The sequence below is a fragment of the Zeugodacus cucurbitae genome, chromosome 6 (genome assembly GCF_028554725.1).
Source record: "Zeugodacus cucurbitae isolate PBARC_wt_2022May chromosome 6, idZeuCucr1.2, whole genome shotgun sequence".
NCBI classification, from domain to species: domain Eukaryota; kingdom Metazoa; phylum Arthropoda; class Insecta; order Diptera; family Tephritidae; genus Zeugodacus; species Zeugodacus cucurbitae.
The window spans coordinates 27,715,206-27,740,668 of NC_071671.1; the positions used below are offsets into that span (position 1 = coordinate 27,715,206).

Below are 25,463 nucleotides of genomic sequence, written 5' to 3' on the forward strand. Positions count from 1 at the left end.
TTTTACTGAAAACTTGAATGATTGGGTTTTAAAAGTTCTAATTAATAAAATAAAATAATTCGTATTAAAAGATAACGTTTTGAAAATTTTTAGTCAAGAAAAATTATTTATAAATTGAATATTTACTGTGAGAATAATACAGTTGAAGTTACCTAACTCGAAATCCACAAAAAATCTTCGGTTAGAGATACTTCCGAGTTACGGAAAGTAATTTGTATGAAATTTTACTGCTATTGCCAATTCAAGAGTTCGAGTTATGGAAGTTTAACTGTAGTTTTATCATGATTATAATAAATAAATAAATAATAATAAATTATAATTAAAAATAACAATAACAACAAGACATTTGTTTAACATTTTAATAATTGAAAAGCTTTCACTTTTTAAATAAAATTAAAAAAAGGTCAATAATATAACCATATAAAATAAATAGAACAAACTGACGAGCAGCAAGTAGATTCCATAAAAATAATAATAAAATAGCATAAGTTAATAAATATTTTTTATAACATAATAATGTCTTCGATGAATAAAATAAAAATAAACAATAACAACAATAATAATAACATAAACAATAAGAAAAATCTCCAACAAAAATAATTTTTTTATTTTGACTAAAGAAAAATATATATTTTTTTAAGAAAATGTATTTAAAATATTTTTGTTTATCGCATAACCATAAAAAAATTAACAACACATACTGACGAGTAGTAAATAAATTAAATTAAATTAATAATAAAATAGCATATCATTGTATTATTATAATAAGTTAGTTAAATATTCATAAGGTGAAAAAAAATATTTTTTTAGTCCATTCAACATCATCATTTACATTTTTTTTTCGTCTTCCCATTAATTTTAACTTAATTTAACAGCATTTCTATTGCCTTCATTAGCACTTTTCTTTCACATCCTTTTTTACGTACATTGATTGCAAATCCAACATCAAAACAAAGCAATTCCTTATGCCTACCAGTTGAGCGGCTGAGCGGCCATAAGAAACGGCAAACCAACAAGCAAATGGTGGCAGTGAACTCTACAAAATGTGCGTAATTTGTTTACCTGCAGCCACCCACAAGCAAACAAACAAACACAAAGAAAATATACGCAGCTCGTTGAAAGCATCCCTGAGCTACGCACCCCAAGCTAGTACCTTGAGAGCCCCCACGAGTTGGCTAACTAACTGCGCCACTGCGGCTGCATGCCACCCTTTTACCGTTGGGAATTTGTAATGCGAAACGTCTCGCAAAAGTCTCCCCCGAAAAATTAAAGCGCTACGCACACACACACTCACTCAAGTGTAGCGACGCGCTTTCACATGTGACCCCATAGAACCACGTGCTACTGTTGCTGTATTTTATTGCGTTTCACTTCTTTTTTTGTTTTTTGCATGAAGTAGTCGAAAAAAGTAACAGAAAGCTGGTGAAAAAGGTAGAAGAAAGTTAGCGTACTTCGAAAAGCCGCCGGCTGAAATTCACTCAAATGTGTTTTTGTTGTATTTTGTAGCTTATTTTATTAAATAGAAAATGAAAAAAATAAAATCACTCAAACATTTCACTCAAAATATCACTCAGCAAAAAACTCAAAATTCCACTCAATTAAATACTCAAGATTAAACTGAAATTTAGGAATTTTAAGCTCCAAAAATTATTTTCCGACGCACTTGGCAACCATTTATTGTTCTTTTCACGCCATCTTTCATCCCCTTTTTTCTTGGTGGAACCGGCATGCTGACTCTCAAGTAGTAGTATGGGTCTCCACTACGACTACTCCAAATTATCTGCTCTGCTGTCGCTTGTTAACTTAGCGATATCTCACAAGCTTAGGCATATTAACTGTTTACTTTTCGCATTCTCTTTGTTTGGCTTTGTAGGCGGCTCTGTGTGTGCGTTTTTGGGCATCCCATTGTGTATACGCATGCTGTAATGAAGTCCTTTTGCCGTTTGACTCAAAAGCCAACATTCCGTTTATTTATTTGTGTTTGTTGTTGTTGTTATTATTTTGTATATTACGGTGGTTTAGTGTTTTCTTGCTATTTTCACTTTCACTTTCACTTTGGCTTCCTTTTTTTACCATCTTCCTGTCTATACACTGCGTTCTCCGGTAGCTTATTGCTCTTCTAAGGCTTTCTTTCTTACGAATTTTGGAATTTTGTGTATGACTCTTTGTCTCTGCCTCTGCTTTAGAGTGAGTGTGTTTGTGTCTAAAGTAAAGGGATTTTGTTTGTTTGTGCTGTGGAAAGCTTTTTTGTTTGGTTAGTTTTCATTGAGTTGCTTAAAGCGTGTGTTGTTTTCAGCAGCGTGCAAAAATAGCGTCGAAATTCCCGTTATACGTAGTTCTTAGTGAAAGCGAAAGTGAGCGAGTGTGAGTGCGCGGACTATTCTAACTAGTAGTAGTAGTTGTTGTGCGAAGATGACAGCGGGACTTTTATATTTGGCGACGGCAAATCAGCAACAAGAGAAGACGTTGAGGTAGTTATACATACATTTAGATATAGAAAACACAACAAAAGTGTGGAATTTAAATGAAAAAGTGTGAGAAAGAGAATATGAAACTATAGAAAGAAGGTTTTTGTATTAAAAAATATATTTTTGGTATGAAAAAAATTTTATACAAAAAAAAATATTTTTTTGTGCTGAAAAATTCACAAAAATGCAGCGTCAAATTGGCGAGTAATTAAATTTGACGCCAAATTGCTTGCATTAATGCTTGAAAAGTTGTGTATGTGTGTGAGTGTCTTTATGCAGATTTTGTGTGAGCTGTTATATATAGCAGTATACTTTGCTTTTTGTATTAAAATACGCGTAAACAAAGAAAGAAATGCTAAATTTTTGGGGACAGCTTCTCAGTTGATGTGTAGATATATGTTTGTAAATATGTGCAAAGAATACCTAAATTATAATAAAAATGTATGAATATCTTTAAAGGTTTAGTTGGTTTCAAAAGAGATATAAATAAATATTTTTACATTTTTTTTAATATATTCACACATATACACATTCAAACAATTCAGCGTATCAAATAATATTTCAAGAGTATTTTGTGAATTTTTTATTTAAAAATTGCGAAAACTCAGTCGTTGGTAGCCCAACTTCTTTGAAATCTCAAATAACAATGCTCTTAATGTGCCACACATCAATAATTGTTTTCAAATATATAAACTTATCATGTTTTGAAATAAAATTGCGGTAGAAAAGTAAGTTTGATTTATAAATAATTTTCTATGAATATTAAATTAATTTTTTAAAACAAATTTTATAAAAAAAAATAAAAAATGTTTTATTTAATATTTATTTTGTATTATAATCATTATTAAAGTGTCTGTAATAAGCTCTTTAGTACCTAATAGCATGTATATAAATTAAAATACATTATTTGCATAGAAATATAATAATTAATTTTTTAAAATTTCAATAATTAATTTTTTATCACAAATATTTCAATTCAAAAACTTTAGCACACTCAGTAAGCAGTGAGTGAACTAAAAAAAACATAACAATAATCAAAGCCATGTGCTGAAGCATTAAGAGATAAAAAATAGTATATAATACTGTATGTATGTATGTATTGACTTTATTTACATACATACGTATGTTTACTCATGATTGTATGTATTTCAGTTATGCACGCACATATAATTCATATCAAACAATGGCAATAAGTTTAGATAAAATAATTTTTTATTATGTAGCGTCAAACAAAGGCACTTATAATTGTATATACATAAATAAACTGTAAATGTTATTTTTTCAACAAATACCGCAGGCGAAAATTTTGCAAACGGCTTAATTATTGCAAAGAAAATATAATAAAATATTGGAAAGTGAATGAAATGATATTTTTTAGGACAGAAAATATGCGACATATTAACAAATAGAAAAAAGTTTGACAATTGTACTTTTGGACAATTGGAAATTTTAAAATTCCTGATATATTTTTGATGACACCTCGTATATGGCTTAAATTTGCTGTTCTATGCTCGTATTAAAATTTGTAATTTGTATTATATTTTAAATCTTCAAACAGCATAGAATGTGTTTGAGAAAATCAAAAAATACTCGTAAAAGCTTTTAAAAAATTCTGAACATTTCATGAAATGCTTAAAAACTAATTTTTCAATTTCTCATATATGTATTACTTTAGGGTTTCATCCAAATTTTTTTTCTCTTTCAACATTTTCACAATTTATGTTTGAAAATTTTTGCTATTAAAATCATTATTTTAGAACTAAATCATTCAAATCGACTGAAATAGTATAGTTAAGAAAAAAATATTTTGAACAAGAATCCTTTGTATTATAAATTTATTATTCAAATCCTTTAAGGGGGTATTCTGGTCTAGATGCATTTTAGGCATTTTTTAAACTAAGAAAAAAAAATTAAAAACATTTTTACCATCCATTTTTTATATGTTTTTTTTTCGACATTTTAATAATATAAAAAAAAAATTGCAAGAAAAAAAATTCGTCGAGATACGGGCCGGTGGAGTGGGGCTTATAAAAATCGGTGCGTCCTGGTTGACGTGATTTCAATCCTTGTAGAGATCTAAAACACAAAAAACAAGAAGATTAGTAAGGATGTCGTTACGGGTTGACCATTTCAAAAAAAAAAATTTTTACCCGATATTTTCGACCTTTTCGAATTTTTTAAAAATACTTCAAATCAAAATTTTTGGAAATCCAAGGCAGACACGATAGAGCATTATATAAAGAAGATGAAAGGAATCGGTTCAGTAGAACTTGAGATATCATGGCAACCAACTCAAAAAAGTAGTTTCGAGAAAAACGCGTTTAAAGTTTAGGAGATCGCTCGGCCGGCTCGGACGCCTCGTCACAAAACAGGCTGTACCTCCGAACATAAGTGGAATTTTGGAAATTAATCCCAGGTCATATTGTTGAATGTCTTTCATGCAAAAATATGCAAAAAAAAACGATTTTTTCAAAATCCTAGACCAGAATGCCCCCTTAATGTTATTTATAAATTTCCATAAGCGAAAATTTGATTATTTTTTAATTTTATTAGCTTTTAAATGGATTTAAGCACTTTCAATTAGACGTTTCTTAATTACTAATTTTGATTAAAATTTTATTTTTTTTATACTACCAATTGTTAATATTTTTTTTGTTTTAATTTTTGTTAACTTAAAATGTAATAACTGCTCTGTTTAATTGACATTTTACAATAGTTTTATATTATGGAAATTACTTAAACTGATTTTTTCACTATTTTAAGATTGTAACAACAGACATCTGAAAAAGTTTAATCAAATTATTTAGTTTTATGAAAATTATTAAACGCGCACTGTCAAAATGACTATTTAATATAGTAAATATTATAGTATGTATGGTTCCAATGAGTTCAACGCCTGCATTTACAATAATTCAATATTTTACAATGTAGTGAACAATTTATATAGTACAACACAGCTACACATATACAAATTTTGTTTGTTTATTTTGCTCAAGAGATTAACTATAATAGACCACACCATATCATATGCCACTCAAATAAATATGAAATTAAACTTTGCTAGGTCTTTATACTCACACACGCGTATGTGAGTGAAGAAGCAACTATACAAAGCCTCTCTACCGCTCACCTCACACCTAATAGCAATTACAATGCATACTTTTAATTTGATTGGTCGCTTACAAAGGCAACAATAATAAAAACAAAAAAGCTGCACGTACTAACAAACAACTACTCATTTGCTAGCTAATTTTTGACCTTTATTGAACACGACGAGCCTCACAAGTGTATATGTATATGATCGTATGAATGTATGTGTGTTTGTATGTAAGCTCGTAAATCATAAAAATGTGTAAAACTTCAGTTGATTTATTATGTAAAATCGATAGTCGGCAAGCGTTTTATTTTACATTTATTGCTGCTGACAAAGTGGCTGCAATGGCATAAAATACACGCTACGGTAATATATACTATAACTGTAATATATATAATATGTATGTAAGTAAGTTCAGCTATATTTATATGGTCATATGAAATGCATTTTATTGCTCCAACATACTCGTATGCGATTGCATAAGCAATTGCATTGCTGAATTTATTGTCTGAAAGATATTGTGGCGTCCAAGTGCGAGCGGCGGGCAGCAACAATTCTGGGTTGAAGCGGATGTGCGGAGCATTGCAAGGTGCGAAGTAGTATTTTTGTGCATTTTGCATTTAAGTCTGCTGCATTTGTAGAATGTGACTAAATATAGTTTGAGTTCTTCAAATTTATGTTTTTTTTTTTTTGAGTTCAATTTACATGAAAAATAGATTTCATTCAATTTTTTTTTTTCATAAAAAATGTTTTTAAAAATTTTTTTGATTTGTTTCTAAAAAATATTCTTTTAAACAAATAAATTTTAGTTTAAATATTTTCTTAAAACAATTGTTAATTAAATTTTTGATTTGTTTTCATCATTATTTATTTTTTTTTAAATATCTTTCTTTTATTCTCATTTATATCTTGAAATATGATCGTTGTTATGTTTGCAATAACATTTTGTTCCAATTTAATTTGAGAATATTTTTAAAAAAATGTGTGTATATATTTTTTTTAAATTATAATAATTTTTATAGTTTTAATTTTTAAGTTTTATAGCTTTTTTAAACATTGCAAAAAAATATATATTAAAAAAAATAAAAAAAAGTTTTTATCAGATAATTTTTAATTATTTGAATAAAATATATTTTCATAAAAATTTTGAAATTTTTTTAGCTTATTTTTTTATTATTATATATTTTTTTAATAATTTGATTCACTTCCAACTAAAATTATTTTTTAATAAAATTATTATTTTTTTCATATTTATTAAAATATCTATACCTTTGTTCATAATAATCATCACTTACCGGCCATTATTTGCCAAACACTGGCATTCCTTTGTTAGCTGCTAAATAAAAAATTTTAATCTTCATTACAAAGCGTTCGCATACCGTTCATTTTCATATTCACATTTCCACGTGTGTGTATGTATGTGTGAGTGTCCGACAAGGAGTGACTATAATTTTGCATTTTGTCATGCAACTATTTAATAATAACCGCATCGTGTCGTAGAAAATTAAAAAATAAAAACAAAAAACGCAACTAACGGTATGACGCTAGTGCAATTTTCCGTGAATAAATAATAAAATCTGATAAAAACGGCATTTGCTAAATTAAATTGTTTGCAAATGCGCTAGTGAGGGGAGTCAACCTATACTATATATGTACATACATACATTTATACTTATATAAAAACTGCTGACGCAAAAATTAAAAAACGAGCTTTACCTTTATTTTATACAAATATACAAACATACATATATATAGATGCATATTTGTACCTATAACCAAATGAGTACCTCTGACTTCACTGATATCCTTTGCCATGTAAAAATATATTCAATGTATTGCAGTTGTCTTTCGTAGAGTTTTTTGTTATTGTTGTTCTTGTATGAAGGCGTTTACAAGCCCATAAGGTCATTTTTGTAGTACTCACTGCTGTCCATCTGATATGTATACTTACATATATGAAATATTTATTTTTACATATGTCGGTATGTATGTAGGTGTGTGTATGTTTGTGCCGGTAAGTTGTTGACATTTAACATATGCGCAACCACTCATTGCAATTATTATATCTGTTTGACATGGACACCGCACATAAATAGTACGTCCACATAACAAATATGTTTGCATAAACGCATTTACATAGAGGCATACATACATACTTACTTACTTACAGATATAAATATATAGAGATATATATCGTATACATACATATGTGCATATAATTGAGTATCGGCTTTATATGAATGGAGTTATGAATGCTTAAATGTCTTTAAATAAAAAAAAAAAACATTTTTTTTAATAGCATCATTGAAATTTTATAATATTTTTTAATAAAATAATAATATTTTAATTTATATTTTTTTCTGAATTTTCTAAATTCAAAAAAAAAATAATATTTCTTCAAAATTTATTTATTCCAACAAATATTTTTTTTTAGTAAATAAAAATTGAAACAAAATTAATATTTTTTTCTAAATTTTCTAAATTAAAAAAAAAAATTCAAAAAATTTTCTAAAACAAAAATGTATTATTTTTTAAAATAAAAAATCTAAATAAAATATTTTAACAATTTTTTTTTATTTGTATCCATACTTTTTAAAAACACTGTACACAACATTTTCGCAAAAAATATTTTCTTTATTCAAAATTACCGTTATAGTATTTTCTATATGGTAAATTTATGTACCTTCGATTTATTTATAATGTTTTAATTTTTTTTGTCTCTACAATTTTCAAAAACACTGTATTAAACATTCATCACTTCTTCTCGCGCTTGTCGCCTGTCATTAGTGATACACAGTGCATACCAATTAATTTGACATAATTTATGATGTGGAATTGCGCTTGGCTAAGATACCTAAATGTCGATTACTTGATCACTTGATAAGGTGAAACATTCATAGCCAATTATGGACATAACCCATACCCGTTATTCGAGCACTTGTATTAGTAATTGCTAGGACACACCTTGTTAATGACTTATTTCTAGGAAATTATTGCCACATTTGAATAATTTTGTAAGGAAAATTTGCTCTAGGAATATATTGAGCTTGCGCGCATAAAAGTATGCTACGATTTTGAGAATTTGATTTAATTTTGCAGCTTTTAGGCGCAGATTTCAAATTTATTTATGGTTCTGGGAAGTTTTAATCTTTTAAAAATAATATTTATGCTACAAAATAAAAAAAATATTTAAACTTAATTTTCTATGCATATTTTACCCCTTTATTCACATATTCTCTCTCTCTCTCTCTTCCTCTCCTTCCAGTTTGGGCATTGGTCGCGCTCACTTCGAAAAACAGCCGCCAAGTAATTTACGCAAATCCAACTTTTTCCACTTTGTCATCGCGTTATATGATCGTGCCGGTCAACCGATTGAAATCGAACGTACGGCATTTATTGGTTTTATTGAAAAGGACTCGGAGTCGGATGCGACAAAAACAAATAATGGCATACAGTACCGGCTGCAGTTGCTCTATGCAAATGGTGAGTAATGAAATTATTATTATAATTAGTAGAAAGTGAAACTGAAATATATTATTTTGGATATATTTGAAATTAAATAAATAATTATTTTTAATCTGCTCTCCTCTCTTTTTAAAACAGGTGCGCGTCAGGAGCAGGACATATTTGTGCGTCTCATCGATTCGGTGACAAAGCAGGTGAGTTCTATAAGATTATATTGTGTACAAAGAAAATTTATTACAAAAAATAAAATTTTGAAAAATTCGCATGCGTGTTATGTTAGTTTTGAAAAAATATCATGCGAGAAAATTTTTAAAGAATTACCAACAATTTCTTCGATTGTAAAATCTTTTTTACAAACTGTATCTAACAAAACTATTGCTAATTATTTTAGTTTAAAAATATATCATGCAGCACAATTTTCAAAAATCAAGCAATTAATTTAGTTTCTTGTAAAAAAATTGTTCGTTTGCAAAAACGTTTTTTTACCAACTTTTTTAACAAAACTATTGCAAATTACCAAAGCTAAAAGTAACATAAAAACACATATTTTCCCAACGTCCATTTGTTTTTATGTGCACTTATAATCGCTTATGTCGATACACACATATATTCATGTGTGTCTGCAATGAAATCGAACATAAGTTGCGTACAAAATTGATTGTCACAGTTAATTAAGTGCGTCCATGGTATACACCAATAAATTGAGTTGTCAAACATGTACGAAACGAACGGCAGCAAAAAAGAATTAATAGGGGTGTTGCCACACATTCAGACACTCACAAACACACAAACACTTTTACGGACATTTATTGCTGGTACCCCTTTTACACTCGCAGATCCATTTAGTGGGAGTCCCATTTGTGCGACAACGATGACGACGACGACTGGTAAACACCTTTTTTTCGTCCTTTAACTCATTTGCTACAGGTCGACACGGCACGCCTACACATCAACTAACAGCACACACACACATACACACATGGCATTGTTAGTGATTTAGCTTGCGCTAATGCCATGCGAAATGCAAACGCAGCACATTTAGAGTTTGGAAAAAAATAATGGCAGTGTCCAACTCGTTAAGCCGCGTGAGAGCGATAGCGGCAAGGATCTGCACCATATGTTTGATTTTTAATCTTTTTAATCAAACGTTTTTCTTGCAAAGCTCTTTGTAGTTGTTGTGTATTTGAAAAAAACATCGATTGTTGAAATACGCCATAAAAACTTGACTTTCAAATGAGCGTGAAGTGATGCTTAGCTGCTCAAATGTAGGAATCGAATAAGTAAGTCTGAGTGTCAGTGAATTGCTTGCTCCTTTTTCAAGGGTAATTAATTTCTTGACGGACGAACTTTTATTGCCGATACACAAAGCTCGAAAAACAAAGTGTTACAAGCACTTGTTGGGTGTGTTGATTTGTTGCAAGCGTTCGAAAAACGATTACTTTGTAGGCAGAAAAATGCGTTCACTCACACTGGTCTGAAGGCTGAGGGGTTTAAATGAAGCAAGTAAAAGCGCTCAAATGAAGCTTTAATGCTGTATTTTATGTTTTTGGAAGTGTTTCGCAGTAGAATATTAATAAAAACTAAATTTTGAAAATTTTCGGAATCCCGAAATGCAACTTCGAAAATACCGAAATTTCGAAAGTTGATAAAAAATCTAAAATAGATGTTTTAGACATGATTGTAAAGTCGTAAAAATTTTCGAAATTCTGAAATTTCAACTTCGAAAATACCGAAATTTCGAAATATTTAAAAGAAATCGAAATGATATGTTTGAAATGCTAAAAATATTAATTTTTATAAGTACTGAAATTTTTCGAAAAGCCTGAAATGCAACTTCGAAAATGCCGAAATTTCGAAAGTTGATTAAAAAAGCGCATTTAAATGTTTTAAGCACTAAATATATTACATATTTAGAGTTCGGAAATTTTTCGGAATCCCGAAATGCAACTTCGAAAATTTCGAATTTCAAAAGTAAGATGAGTTGTTTTAAGTAAATACGAGTATACTAAATTCTGTTGAGCTGCGAAAAGCAAATTTTTGCAAATTTCGAAATTTTGAAAGTTGTTGAAAAAGCGAAATTAGATATTTTAAGTGGTAAAAAAGTGAGATACATTAAATTTTTTCAGTTCGAAAATTTTTCGAAATCACGAAATGCCACTTCGAAAATTGCGATATACAAAAGTCCAATAAATAATGCTTTATAAACATTATAATCACTCAATTTAAAATGTATTTGTTTTTATTGTCCATTTCACGCTTTCGTTATTTATTCTCACACACTCTTCTACTGCATGTGCCACACACGTTCTTATGTGCCTACGCATACAATTGTAGGCTCACTTTATTTCATGACAAATTATCTTTCAACGCGTTAATTAAGCGATAAAATAAATTTGCATGTCAACAAATTTTCTGCGTATTCACACGTACGAGTACATATGCGACCAAGCGAACGCCAACAGCATTCATTGGTCGTTCATTGGCCACAAAGCGCGGCGTCAAGTCAAGTGAATGCAGTGATTTCGCAGGCACACAGCTATCAATACATGTATACCTATACAGACTTGAACAGGCGAGTGCGGACAGGTCGATAGGCGAAAGTCGTTTTGATTATATACACACTCATCTACATACGTACATATGTATACGTGTTTGTTTGTAAGTGCGCAGCCACTGCGTAAAATATGTTGAAAGCACTTTTTTTGTGCAAATTTCCACGTTTGTTATCGTTTGGCAATAAAATTTATCGGTCGGCCATTATTACAATGGCATTGCATACAATCACACATACATGCACATTTTCATATATATGCGGTTGCTCATTTGCTGCCTCAAACGCATGTTCATTTCTTTAATTTATATGTTTATTGAGGCAAGGTGGGTGTAGTATATTGAGGCATAGCTACTTAAATCGCAATAATTTACATATTAAATAAAAAATATATAAATTTATTTAATTATTATATATAAATATAAATATTTTTTCTTCACTTAAAAAATGTTTATTAAAAAAAAATAATCAAAATAATATAAACTGAAATATACATATATTTGAAATATTTATTATATTTATTTTTTTTTAATATTTGCGGAATATTTTTCATAAAATATAATTTCATCAATAATTCTTTTTAATATTTTTTTTTCTTATTTTTAAATATTTAAAAATAAAGTTTTTTATTTAAAAAATATTTTAATTTAAAAAATATATATATTTCATATTTTTTTCATTATTGATAAAATATTTTTTATTATTAATTTTTTCCAAAACACTTTTTTTTAATTTTAATTTATTTTAATTGCAAGGAACTAGGCTTTTAAATATTTTTTTCTTTACTTAAAAAAATACTTTTTCTTTACTTCAAAAAATATTTTTATTCGAAAAAAGTATAATTAATTAAAAACATATTTTTGAAATAGTTTTATTTTTTTTTTTAATATTGTTAAAATATATTTTCATAAAACATGTTTTTATTAAGCATTTTTCCAAAACACTTTTCTTTAATTTTTAATTTAAACAATTTTTTTTTTAATTTTTATTCTTTAATAATAATAATGATAAAAAGTCGTTTTATATATTTGAATAATTTTTTTAGTATTATACATATATAATACATAAAAAGTATGTACATATTTAAAATATTTGAAATTTTTTTGAATATATTCATAAAATATTTATTATCAATTATTTAAAAAAATGTTTCTTAATTTTTAATTGTATTTTCTTAATAAAGGGATAAAAAAGTAGTTATATATATTCTTAATATTTTTAAATTACTTAATTTAAAAAAAAATGTTATTATAATTTAGAGAAAATTTGTGTATACTTTTATATTATATAATATTTTTTTAACGCAAATTTTCTCTAAATTATTACATAATATCTCCCAATTAATAGCACATACAATTTGTTGAATTATTTTCCATTTATATGATTAAAACCAACACTTTTATCACCTATCGCCACATTGCGGCACACTTTAAACGCCATGCATTGCATTTAAAAAATATTAAATACCAATATTCGGTGGCTTTATGCTGGCTGACTTGGCACTGACAGTCATATGATGGCTGACAATGGACGCGACAAAGCGGTGGTAGAGAGTGAGAAGGGGACCATGGGTGAAACGCGAAAAAAATGCGAAAACTCGTAAAGTGTCTCAGTTAAACGCGCAGATAAAGCGGCCAAAAGCGATAAATATGTGAAAAATGGACTAACGGATAAACGGACAACATACACGGACATACATACATACATATATATGTACATATATAGAAACAAATATGTATAGATATATACAATGTATCTATCATATGAGCTTGAATTTCACATACACAGTGCGTGTAAAATGGATTTGGTCACTTTAAATGGCACCAAAATGTAGTACATACATATATGTACGTGTGTGTGTGTTTGAAAGTAGACACATATTGCCATAAGTATAAGATACATATATATATAAATGCATATAATACCGCCATATGCGTCGCACGCCGCCAAAATTGCGTCGTTAGCGCACATTCACCCGGCTCAATCAGCAGTTCTCTTCCCGAGCGTTGCCTATACCCGCCGCTGGCTTGCGGCCCATACAATATTTCAGGCACTTATCGGCGCAAATTAATCGGCGCTTTTTCAGCGCGAGTTTCAGATTTCACTTTTGAAAAATAATGCGTGAAATCGAGATTAGTTGATTTGATATTGGCCAAGCGCCAGCGACAGTTGTTGGCTGTGCGCTGAGTGCCCGTACTGAGGGTGGTGGTGGTGTGAGCGGGGAAAATGCATATAAAAGCCAAATATGTATGAGCGTGTGCTGTTGCTTTTTGTGAAAATTTTTGAAAATTACCCGCAAATGCTTGAAATATGAGCATAATCGCCATTTGCTATTGTTATTATGAGTGCCGCGCTGTTGCTGCACTTTATTGCTACTGACGTTGTTGTTGTGCTTGCTGCTGTTGTACAATGCGGCACAATTAAGTAGCGAAAATGAGCAGCAAACAATTGCAGTTGCAGGCTGCAGTGTGGTGCTGTTTTTGTTGCAATGCAGCAGTAAAAGAAAAAAAATTGTCATGTGGAAACCCAACCCTAATAATTAACTGATTATCAGTGAGTTGGGTAAACGGAGAAGGGTGTACTTGGGTATTTTTCTTTGTGTTTGAGAGCTAATATGGAAGGTGTTTATTTATATATGAATTAAGATATAATGTTTAAATGTTATAAGCTGTCAATTGCATTGCATTTTTTTCATCTTCGAAGTAGTTACCAACTAGTACCACAAATAACTAGTAAATATAAACTGTCTATAATATTAAAATTCATTATTTAAAGTGTTTTTGTCATGAAAATTACTAATTAACAAAAAATAATAAGTAGTCCAAATGTAACTAATTACGGACCAGTTTAAATTTAACTATTTGGAATTAAAAAAAAATCGACACGTACAATTCAGTACAAATTATAAAATTTATATATTATATAGTTTTATATTCACTGACTAATTTAAAGAAAATAATTAAAAGAAGTAGTCCAAAATAAACTAGTTCCGGACCAGTTTAAAAATAACTATTTGGAAATTATGCAAAACTCCACGCGTAGAATACAGTAAAACCGATATAATTTCGGTATTAAATATTCTTATATCAAATGATTCTAATGGGTTCATATACCCTTAGCTAGGCAGCAAAATCAAGAAGTTAGCCTTCAATAATATCTTAAATCTACTTGTTTAATTTAATTAAATATATGAAATATAACAAACACTCTGAATCGTTGTATTGAGAAAAGTATTAAGTTTCGAAAACGATTTGTTATCCGGACTAATATTTCAAAATCATTTCTTACGGTAATTTCAATGATTTTTATTACTCAAATCTTAAGTATTAAATGCTTAAGCAACTTATACTTAATTTATTTTAAAGGAAAGTTCAACATTTCAAGTCGTTTTATGACTAACGGACCTTAACTACTCCAAACTAAACTAGTATCGAACTAGTTACAAATAAAATTTTACACGTTTAAACAAACTCGTTTGAGATACGTTGATCTGGATGCAAATTGATTTGAAAAGGCTGTTTGTCCATACAATATGTTTGTAACTAGTGTATCACCAGTTTGAGACTAGTTACAAAATTAAGTTTTAAAACAGTTTAATCAAATTTTTTGACATAATTTTGTATTTAGAAGCTAAAAATTCGTATTAACTTATATTTTAATTATCAAAACTCTAGGTATTTACAATAATACCGAACTAGTTACATTTGGACTAGTTGGTAACTAGTTACTAAAATTATTATAAAACGCTAATACCCATCGCAGCATACTTTAAACCACTTGCGGTGCATATATTTGCTTGAAAATATCACTTGAAGCTAACAAAAGACACGCGTCACAACAACACACCTAGAACTGCAGTGTATGAATATAAAGCACAAGAGTTATGAGTTATCCTGGCAGATATAATTTCAGCGCAACCAATTTGCATATACCGGCGAAAGACTAACTCTAACACGTTAGATAAAGCGGTCCAAAATGGCTATATACTTATACACATGCTAATTTGCGCTAGCAACACATAATTATATATGTATATGTGTGTCTGCTAGCTAATCATATGCATATGAGTTACTATATGCCATATTCACTACAATAGCTTAACAACCCCTTTAATATATGCAACCTGCTATCCTTTTATTCCACCAGCATGCGAAAAAAACGTTTATGCGCCTGCTTGTATGCTACACAAATGGTGTTGCAACCTTTTTTCGTTAGTTTTTTTCTCTCGTTGGTGCTACCTAAAAGAGATAACGTTTATGCAACATATTTTTTTTTTTTTAAAGCAAAGCCAACACACTCTCAGCACACTACTGAGGCAACTACATTCACTTAGACATACAGATTCACATGTGTTTGTATGTTGGCTACCTGCAGTATATTATGTTGCTCGCCTATAATTTTCCTTTATATCAGATGCAATTTCAAATCCCACCTAATCCGATCAAATGATTGTTCTTTTCCTGTTCGAATATTGCGCTTGCCGCCCTTGACGCAACAACATTTGCAGTGCCAGCAACCACTCTTGTGTTGCGCTCACCGACGCGTGCCTCACAATCGCTTGTCAACGTGTGTCGCGTGCGTGCACAACATGCAGGAGAAGGGTGACAGGGGTATGAGTGCAAATATTGCGCACACACGCCTTTTCGAATGATAGTATTTTTCCAAACATAATGAATGGTCGCTGTTAGCAGGTTCTACACCTTGTACCTCGTTTTCCCAGCTTCTAATACAAGCAGAAAGCTTACAGAAGACATTATAAATCACATAAAAAAGCGGCGTAATGCCTGTACGTTCTTTATCGGCTGCTTTAGTGAATACTTAGGCACATAAAACGCACATAAGCCCGGTGACTTCTGTTTACTTTTCTGCTTTCTTTGGCTGATAGACTCGTAATCGCTGCTAGATTTGCCGTTAGTAAATATTTGGTTGCAAGCTTAATAGGCCTGTGAACAGCGGTTGATTACTGAGAGATCATATAAGGCTATTTATCTATATATAAACAGATTTAAGGAAATAGCGGAAGAAGTAATGAAGTTGACAAGATTTTGAAAAACTCTCTGCTTTCTTACAAGAATCTGTAGTCGTTTGCTCTCAGTTATTCTAAAATACACGCCTATCAATACAATACTTTAATTTATAACAGATTGAGAATTCGTGGATCCATGAACGAAAATGATGAAGCATGGACTGTTGCAAACAGAGAGATCCTTTTTTCGCTCTCTTTCTGTCTCATTCTAGTCCACTGAGTCAGCCTCGATTGAAGAATCGAAATATCGGATCTTTTTTTATAGGAAACAAAAGATGAATAGAGCGAGGACTCGCCGTTTTCACTTTATTACGGGTCTTTCAGTGAGTGTAGTTTACTCTCTCAGTGATGATATTTGCATTTTTCCCTATTTAAGGTGGTTTACTTCGTCCTGGATCGTGTTTCACGTTCTTACTTCAACTCAGCGAGGCATTGTATAGCCTCTACTTACCTATAAGCTGACATTATTTTCACTATATATGCCCTCTGTGGACTCAGATCGTATATCGGCAATGTTATATTCCCCCAGTACCTCTTATAACGATTTTCTTGATCTCAGTTTGATTCAGTTGGAGTTTTCAAAATCTTGGAGTTCTGATAACTCTTCCGATGTCTTCGATGGTTTGGGATGCTATTTAAGCAATCATCTCCCCTCTAAAGTCGATAGAACCCTATCCAGATTGTATTTTAAATTTACTAGAATGATATTTGGATAATCTCTACCAATTTTCTTCATAACCTAAGTGTAGTAGAGAGCCTTCACGATCACTCTTCCGTCGTTTTTGTATCTATTTGTTATTTATGAAAGACTTACTGTTGTTTTTTGGATCATGTTCTTCCTAAGATTCCAAAAAGAAGCTTTTTGTCTACAAAAATTGTTGTTGTAAATTGTTTTGGTGTTTGGTTCTTCAGAATTTGTTTTGAATACATGGCTTCAAATGTCTTTTCGAAGCTACAGCTCATCATTATTCGAATGCAATCACTTTTTCATTCTCATAACCCCGTAAAGCTTCGAAAAGCTGCAGAAACCAAGCATTTAGCATCCCTTTAATTTGTATAATTCCACAGCCTGACACCTGCCACTTCACAACATCACTTAACAATACTTAACTTTAAAGCGCTTAACTACACTTCAACTGACCACTCGTAACACTGGAAAACCTACACCTCTCTCCAGCGCTCTTCTCACACACCAAATCAGTCGCTCATCCTCGGCAGTCCACTAGCCGTTGAATGGTTTAACAATTAAGCAAACAATTTGTTCAACTTTAGTTAAACGGTTTAGCCCAGAGGCGAGCTCTATGCTTTTTTTTGCTTCGTTGCTAACTGTTTTTGCGCTATATGCGCTACTTCCGTTGCTCAATGGCTCCAATGTTGGAAGAGCCGCAGGAAAAAACCTTTACAGCATACACTGGTTCGTTCTGTATCATCCTTGTTTTGCTGCAGTTGCACATTGCTTGGCTTTGTTTGCTTGTTTACACTGCTTTTTTCGTCTCTTTTTATCGTTTTTATTTTGACAAATTCGTATTTAAATTCACAGTTAACCGGACATAGTGCGCAGCGCTACATCCGCACGCCGTCAGCTGCAGACCCTCGAACCAGGCCAAGTCAGTGAGGCAGTTAGTCAGCCAGCCAGCTCACCAGCTTTGCAGCCGTTCGCTTGCCCTTTCTCTTATTTCTCCTCGCCCGCCAGCCACTTCGTACTTCCTGCGCTTGCATAACTGTCGCTCCAAAGTCCCTGTGCAACAGTTTGTTTTAATTTCTTTGCTGTTAGTTTTGGCTTCTTTTCATTTCATGTTGTTGCTCCTCATCGTCGCAGATAGCCAAGCGTTCATTTTTAATCAGCTACTGTTGGACGGATCTCTACTCACATACGCCAACTTTTATTGCAGATTGTGTACGCTACGTTCGCTGCTTGTTTAAACTTCCATAAGCAACAAAAAAAAAGAAAAGAATGCATAAAGTGATAAATCACTATCTAAGCACAAGCAAACAGTGAGCTTCGGCTAACTTACGGCCTCCTGGTCGCCTCGAGCACCGCGCACACCGCAACCGTCGCAGATTACATAGCCAGGGTCCATCGGAGGCGTGAGTTATGTTTACACATTGCAAGAGCGATGCGTCTTCTCTGCGACTATATGCTGTCGCAATGTCTGTCTCTACACTGCGCTTGAGCTTCGAGCAACACTTTTACCCGTTAGGCGAGTTGGGTCCAGCTCTCATACTAGTTGCCACAATGTTTGCACAAATATTTGCCGCCTCTGTGCATTTTCCGCTAATCAGCCGACATACAAACATCTATATACATATACTGTATAAACAGCGGAGTAGCATCTGGAGAGGATTATCCAATTTCGGGATCCCAAAATTTCTTTCTTTCTAATTTTCAAAATTTTGGCAATTACTTCATATTATAAAAAAAATATATTTTCGAACAAATTTTATACATGAATCCGAAAACTTCGGGAACCCGAACTTCGGGATTGACAAAATTTTGCAGTCTTGCATACCAAAACACTCTCATATTGACGATTTTGTGATTTCGGGATGCCGAAATTTTCGGGATTCGTATATAAAATTTTTTCGGGTCCCGAAATTTTTTAGCATAATTCTTTGAGTACTCACCGTTATTGAAAAAAATATATTGAAAAAAAAATTTTATAAAAATTCCGAAATTTCTCGTAATCCCGAAATTTCGGGATTCACAAATTCTTGCATACCACAGCACTCAGCCGCGCCAAATACCATAATGCTTTTATTTGACCACTTTGTGCCCAAAGCCAGCCAGCACACAGCGCGCTATTGTTTTAGCCTTTAGCTGCGCGCTGGCACACTGAGATGATCCATATCTACTTGGTCTTGCCGCTTATGCTTGTGTCCATATTGATTGATGGCTTTTAGTTTGTCGCAGATTTATTTCATCATCATCACTATTGTTGTCATCACTTATAACTTTTTGGTGTTGCGCAAAGTCGGTGTAGAGTCCGTTTGGTTAGTAGAAGAACTTGGTAGGAGAGGCAAAAAAAAGAAGCGCTTTGTATTTGTCTTCAGTTCGTCCACTTTGTGGCCGCAAATCTGCAGCGATTGTTTTCGCTTTTTTGTTATTGTTGTTATATCCGTGTGTTTGTTGTGCTACCTTTACGGTATTGTCGTACCGCATTTTTTGAATGTTTGTTAACTGTATTATTATTATGGTGGCTGCTGCTGCTGCTGCTGTATATCAGTCGCACATCAAAAGTTTGGCATTTGTAATTGTTGTTCAAATGTTTGACAACCCGGGCAGTTGGAGGTGAACGGGTTTTTTCTCCACATACAAGCGAGTAATGTTGTTGTAGGGATAATCCCTTTAGTGCTGTGGTATGTGGAGTAAAAAAGTAACTCGTTTGAGTCAGCTTTATGGCAGTTCCGTTCGTAGAATTCCTTGAGACGAAGCGGACATGATATCAATTATGAGTGGCTTGACTGCTGTTTTTGCTTAGTTGAAGGAATTTTTGTGATTTTTTGCTTTCAAATAATTTAAACGGTAACTAAAAGTGGGTATAACAGTGACGCGGACGTAGAGAAGCTTTAGTGGGACACAGTTTAGACCAATGAAAGTGGTTATGCTAGTAGTTTCCCCGGATTCTTTCTTCACATTACGCACTTCCAATACTTGCTACTTACTGACCTTGGTCATAAGCGATATTGCTATTATTTTGAGTAAGTAGCTTTACAGAGCTTTCATAAAATGAAATATAATTATAGCTTCGGCATTACGAAATATCTACAGTTATGGAGAGTGTTTTAGGCCGTCATTCGGAAATCCATATTAAATCTTGAAGTATAATTCTGTCCAAAAAGTTTCTCACCTACAAAAGTTAGAGAAAAGTTCAATGAAAGCTTCGAACTTTCACTAATTGTCGAAAACCTCAAGAATTAGAGCACCATTAGGTGTTTTTTTAGCAAAATGTTTAAAGGCAATAAAAATCTTGATGAAAGCTTAGAGCTTTCACTAAGTTTGAAAAAATTTCAAGAAGTAGAACACCAGTGGGTGTCCAAAACTTTTTTCATTAATATTTTAAACGGCAATTAAAGCTAAACAAAGCTCGATGAAAGCTTAGAGCTTTCACAACTTTTCGAAAAACTTTAAGAAACAAAATACGTGTTTATAAATGGTTTTTATCTAAATTTTAAAATACAATAAATTGATGAGAAAAGCTCGATGAAAGCTTAGAGATTAGAGCTTTCACTAATTTTTCGAAAAACTTAAATAATTAGAGCACCAGGGGTATCTGACAATAGTTTTCAACAAAATTTTAAAATACAATAAAAAGTTGAGAAAAGTTCGATGAAAGCTAAGAGCTTTCACTAATTTTTGAAAAGCTCGAGACGTAGAGCACCAGTAGATGTCTGAAAATTGTTTTCATTCACATTTTAAAAGACAATTAGTCACTAAAAAGTATGAATTTATGATTTCCTTTAGAAATAGAAAAAAAATCACAAATTTTGAGGTTATATTTTCAATATATTACATTCTTCTCTTAATGAATCTCTGCTGTCAGTTTGAAATATTTTTTTTTATATTAATTATTCACTATTTAATTGAATTTTCGTTTATTTTGCTAATTTTTTAATGCAACAACAACAAAGTGATTTTTGATAACGGTTTGCAATGTCAGTTTGTAGAAGTCAGTCAAAGATGACTTATTTCCAAGTCAAAAAAGCAAAATTAGCAGCAAAAGTGCGAAATTTGCCAAAGAAAATAACTTAACAACAAAAAATATAATTTACAGAAATTAGGCGAAAAATGTAAATTCTGCAAAAACACAAAAATGCCATTAACCCAAAGCGAAGTGCTTGAAAAAAGGGAGAAAATGCAAAAATTGTGTCAGAAACGAGGGTAGCAGACAGCAGACAGTTGTAAAGACAAAGACAATAACAATAAAAATACAAAATAACAACAAAATCAAAAAATACAAAAATGCTAAATAACAGTTATACCGTTATTTTCTTCTTTTTTTCAAAAAATATTTATTTGTCTAGAAATTAGTTGTAACATTAGCTACATTGCACTTGCCAGGGTCTACGGCGAGGACTATTTATTATTAGTTTGACAGGATTGACACATGCGCCACATGCTGCGCTCAACTACTGCCCCTCGCCCGCCTCGTGCGGTGGCACTTGCTTTCGAGTGCTTCGTGTGTTTTACCTTAATTTCTAATTTATGCCAATTCATTGTCTTTTTGGCAATAACAACAATAGCAACAACAAAAGCGCGCTATAAATATGAAATAGCAACAACAAAAACAAGAACAAAAAATTATTATTAAACTGACAGAACAGGATAATAAGGGATGATAGTTGTAAGCTGAAAGGTTATTCATATATATATTTATAATAACCCTCAAACACACATACATACATACTCTCAAGAGCAAAATGTAGACAGATAACTGTTATGTTCGTTTGTTGCTTGTATGTAAGTGTGTGTAAGCATGTGTTTGGCTGATGAGCCCTCTCGTGCGGGCTTACGAAAATTAATTTCTGATTACCTTTTGCTGGTTTGATTCGAATATGTATTACATTGACATATGAGTGTCTGTGTGTGTGTTTGCTAGTGCACCCCACCAGCAGCAGTCGAGCGACGGCCAGTAAATCTTCGTGACGCAAAAGTGTGCACATATGTTGCTAAAAGCGAGTGCGCATCTGACTGACACTCGAGTAGTTAGCTCTGTTCTTTTGTATTACCCGTTAGGTCTGACTGGTGTTTGTTGTTTTTTTTTTTTGATTATGATGATGCAAAGTGCAGTGGGTTGGATTGTGTGATTTTCAAAATAATATTAAAATAAAATAAAATAAAATAAAATAAAATAAAATAAAATAAAATAAAATAAAATAAAATAAAATAAAATTAAATAAAATAAGATAAAATAAAATAAAATAAAATAAAATAAAATAAAATAAAATAAAATAAAATAAAATAAAAGAAAAGAAAAGAAAAGAAAAGAAAAGAAAAGAAAAGAAAAGAAAAGAAAAGAAAAGAAAAGAAAAGAAAAGAAAAGAAAAGAAAATAAAAGAAAAGAAAAGAAAAGAAAAGAAAAGAAAATAAAAGAAAAGAAAAGAAAAGAAAAGAAAAGAAAATAAAATAAAATAAGATAAAATAAAATAAAATAAAATAAAATAAAATAAAATAAAATAAAATAAAATAAAATAAAATAAAATAAAATAAAATAAAAGAAAAGAAAAGAAAAGAAAATAAAATAAAATAAAATAAAATAAAATAAAATAAGATAAAATAAAATAAAATAAAATAAAATAAAATAAAATAAAATAAAATAAAATAAAAGAAAAGAAAAGAAAATAAAATAAAATAAAATAAAATAAAATGAATTAAAATATAATAAAAACACATGTTTTTTTAGAAGTTTTAACAAAATAATTTCTAATATTAGTATCTAATGTTTTATTTAAATATGAAATTGGAAAAATTTAGTTAAAAAATAATAATTTATTAAGAAAAAGTAATTATGTTTTATATAAAATAAGGTACAAAAATTTAATTTTTTGAATTTCTTTTAAATTTTTGAATTTCTTTTGCTCAATTCTTTTAAATATTTTTTAATTTTTTTGAAAATAAATACAATAATATAATTTTTTATCCTAAAAAACAACCCGCTTTTAGCCACTGTTCGCCATATCTATTCCTTTACTGCTATTTTCGCGCCCAACTACACTCTCGCGTTACTAGGTGGTTGTTGTCGAAATGCATTTTTCATCAATTACAAACAACTATTTCGCCATTATCTCTAAGCTCATGCGCCTTCTACGCGCTTAGAAGAAGACATAGAGACCACAAAAAAAAAGAATCGCAGCCGCCACATTTGTTGCACAACAAAAACTCAAGCTGTTGGGTGGGTGTTTCGGAAATAAGATTTATAAATATTACACACAAAAGGCGAGTGCAATCCCTGGTATTTGTATTTAATTATTTTTAAATTAGAATGAAGAAATGCAGCGGTCGCCCGTTTTGAAGGGCCAAACTGGCACATAAAGGACCTGCTTGTTGATGCTCTCAAGTACATATTGGCAACTAATGTTTGTTTGTACGCCTGTCTGCTTTGTTTATTTATCTCTTGTGTAGGTAAATATTACTTATTTGTGTTTTTCTACATATAAATACAAACATACATACATATATAGAGAGATGGGGGTTGAATTGCTTTTCGAAAGTAAAAACGGTTGCACACGCGTCAAATGAAATTGTGCCAGAATGTCAGTAAGGGCCGCGCTACTGTTATTCAACACTTGTGGTTTTATGGCTAATCATTCAACTACAATGTTAACTTTCCAGTTTCGTCCGTCCGCGTGTGTACAATTCATAACTACTTGTTAGTGGCACATCTAGTGCATATGGCGTAATTTCGAAATTTTGAAAAACAACAAAAAAACTCAACTCGATTGAGTGCTGTCTCTCATATGCTTTGTCTTTAGTTAGCACCTTTCTGCAAGTTTTCTCCCCCTTCTGGTGTTGACCCTCTGAGCTATCAATCGTTTTTTGACAGCTCTCTTAATAATGAATACATATGTACTTACAATGACGGATCCTTTTGTGTATCCTTTTGTATATTTTTGTTGTAGTAAAGTCCATATTATGTCACCGTGTAGTTTCCGCTTATCACTGCATCAAACAACAAACATTGCTTACTCACAAACTAAAACGCTCTAATAGACACTTGCGTTATCTAACTGTATATATATATTTCTGTTTATTTGTACATATGTATGTTGGTTTTCAACTACAATTAACTATTCGTCTAACGTAATTAGTGGTTTCAACAAATAAACTACAACAACAACAATGTTTTTTTTTCTGTTTGAATATTGTCATGTGCTCGAGTCGCTGATTACAATGCTGACTAAATAAATGGAGTTCTTCATTACTCATATTACTCATTTGTAATTCATACATTTGTATTGATTACTATTTTTTATACTCTTGAATATTTTCTATATATTTTCTAACCCTTTACCATTTATATAAGTCAGAAAAAGAAGTCATTGAGTTCACTTTTTCAAATTCTCTTAGAAGTTTACGATTTTTCACGCTTCCAAAAGATAGGATCATCAATGAGTTTACTTCAAAAGAGTAACAAGGCTACTTTAGAACTATTCAAATTGTTCGCTCTGGACGAATATACTATCGTATTCCAGTTCTAGACTTCGAATGGTCCAAAAAAAAGCTCTTTGTATCAAAAATTAAGGAAAAAAATCAAAGACTATGAGAGGTTGGGACAGGTCAAATTAACGAACCATATTTTCATTCCCAGATGGACTTAAATGATAGTCAAAATCTTGTAAAACTTTCAACTTGTTCATGAACCAAGATAGATCAATCGAGCACTGAAGTATTCCGAATATGATCTTAGACAATGGTTCAAAGAGCTCCTAGTCTCTCCATAACAAAGCTGATTTCTTAGCTTCTCAATCTATACTTGAGGACTATATATCTTAGTCTACATATCTTAGTATTTTACAGTTCTTGCTGAAAAATTTTACCGATTATTCTCCGATATATTCTCTCATGATGCAGATATATTTCCATATAATCGATATTATCGTGATTTCTGCCGACGTCATTTTGGTTGCCCATATTAGACAAAATAATCCTGAACACTTTTTTTTCAAAATTTTATCTCAAAAGATTTGAATATATAAATTAATACAATTCTTGAAACTTTATGTAAAAAATTATGGATTCAAAATCTCAAATCAAAATCAATCCTTTGTTTAGCAAATATTTGTGAAACTTTTGAAAAATATAGCAAATATAAAACTATTTTGAAAAACCCTTTAGAAAAAGTTTGGAAAACCATTTGAAAA

General features: G+C 31.0%; 1 protein-coding gene across 10 annotated transcripts in view; it reads left to right on the top strand.

Annotated features, from left to right (window-relative positions):
* LOC105215948 (transcription factor collier) overlaps positions 1 to 25,463 on the top strand; it is a 67,729-nt gene that overhangs the window by 1,735 nt on the left and 40,531 nt on the right. For all 10 annotated transcript variants that reach the window (XM_054233772.1, XM_054233767.1, XM_054233769.1 and 7 more), the window contains exons 2-3: positions 8,828 to 9,045; positions 9,166 to 9,221. In XM_054233772.1, coding sequence (XP_054089747.1) covers positions 8,828 to 9,045; positions 9,166 to 9,221 — 274 coding nt within the window. The remainder of the gene's footprint in view (positions 1 to 8,827; positions 9,046 to 9,165; positions 9,222 to 25,463) is intronic.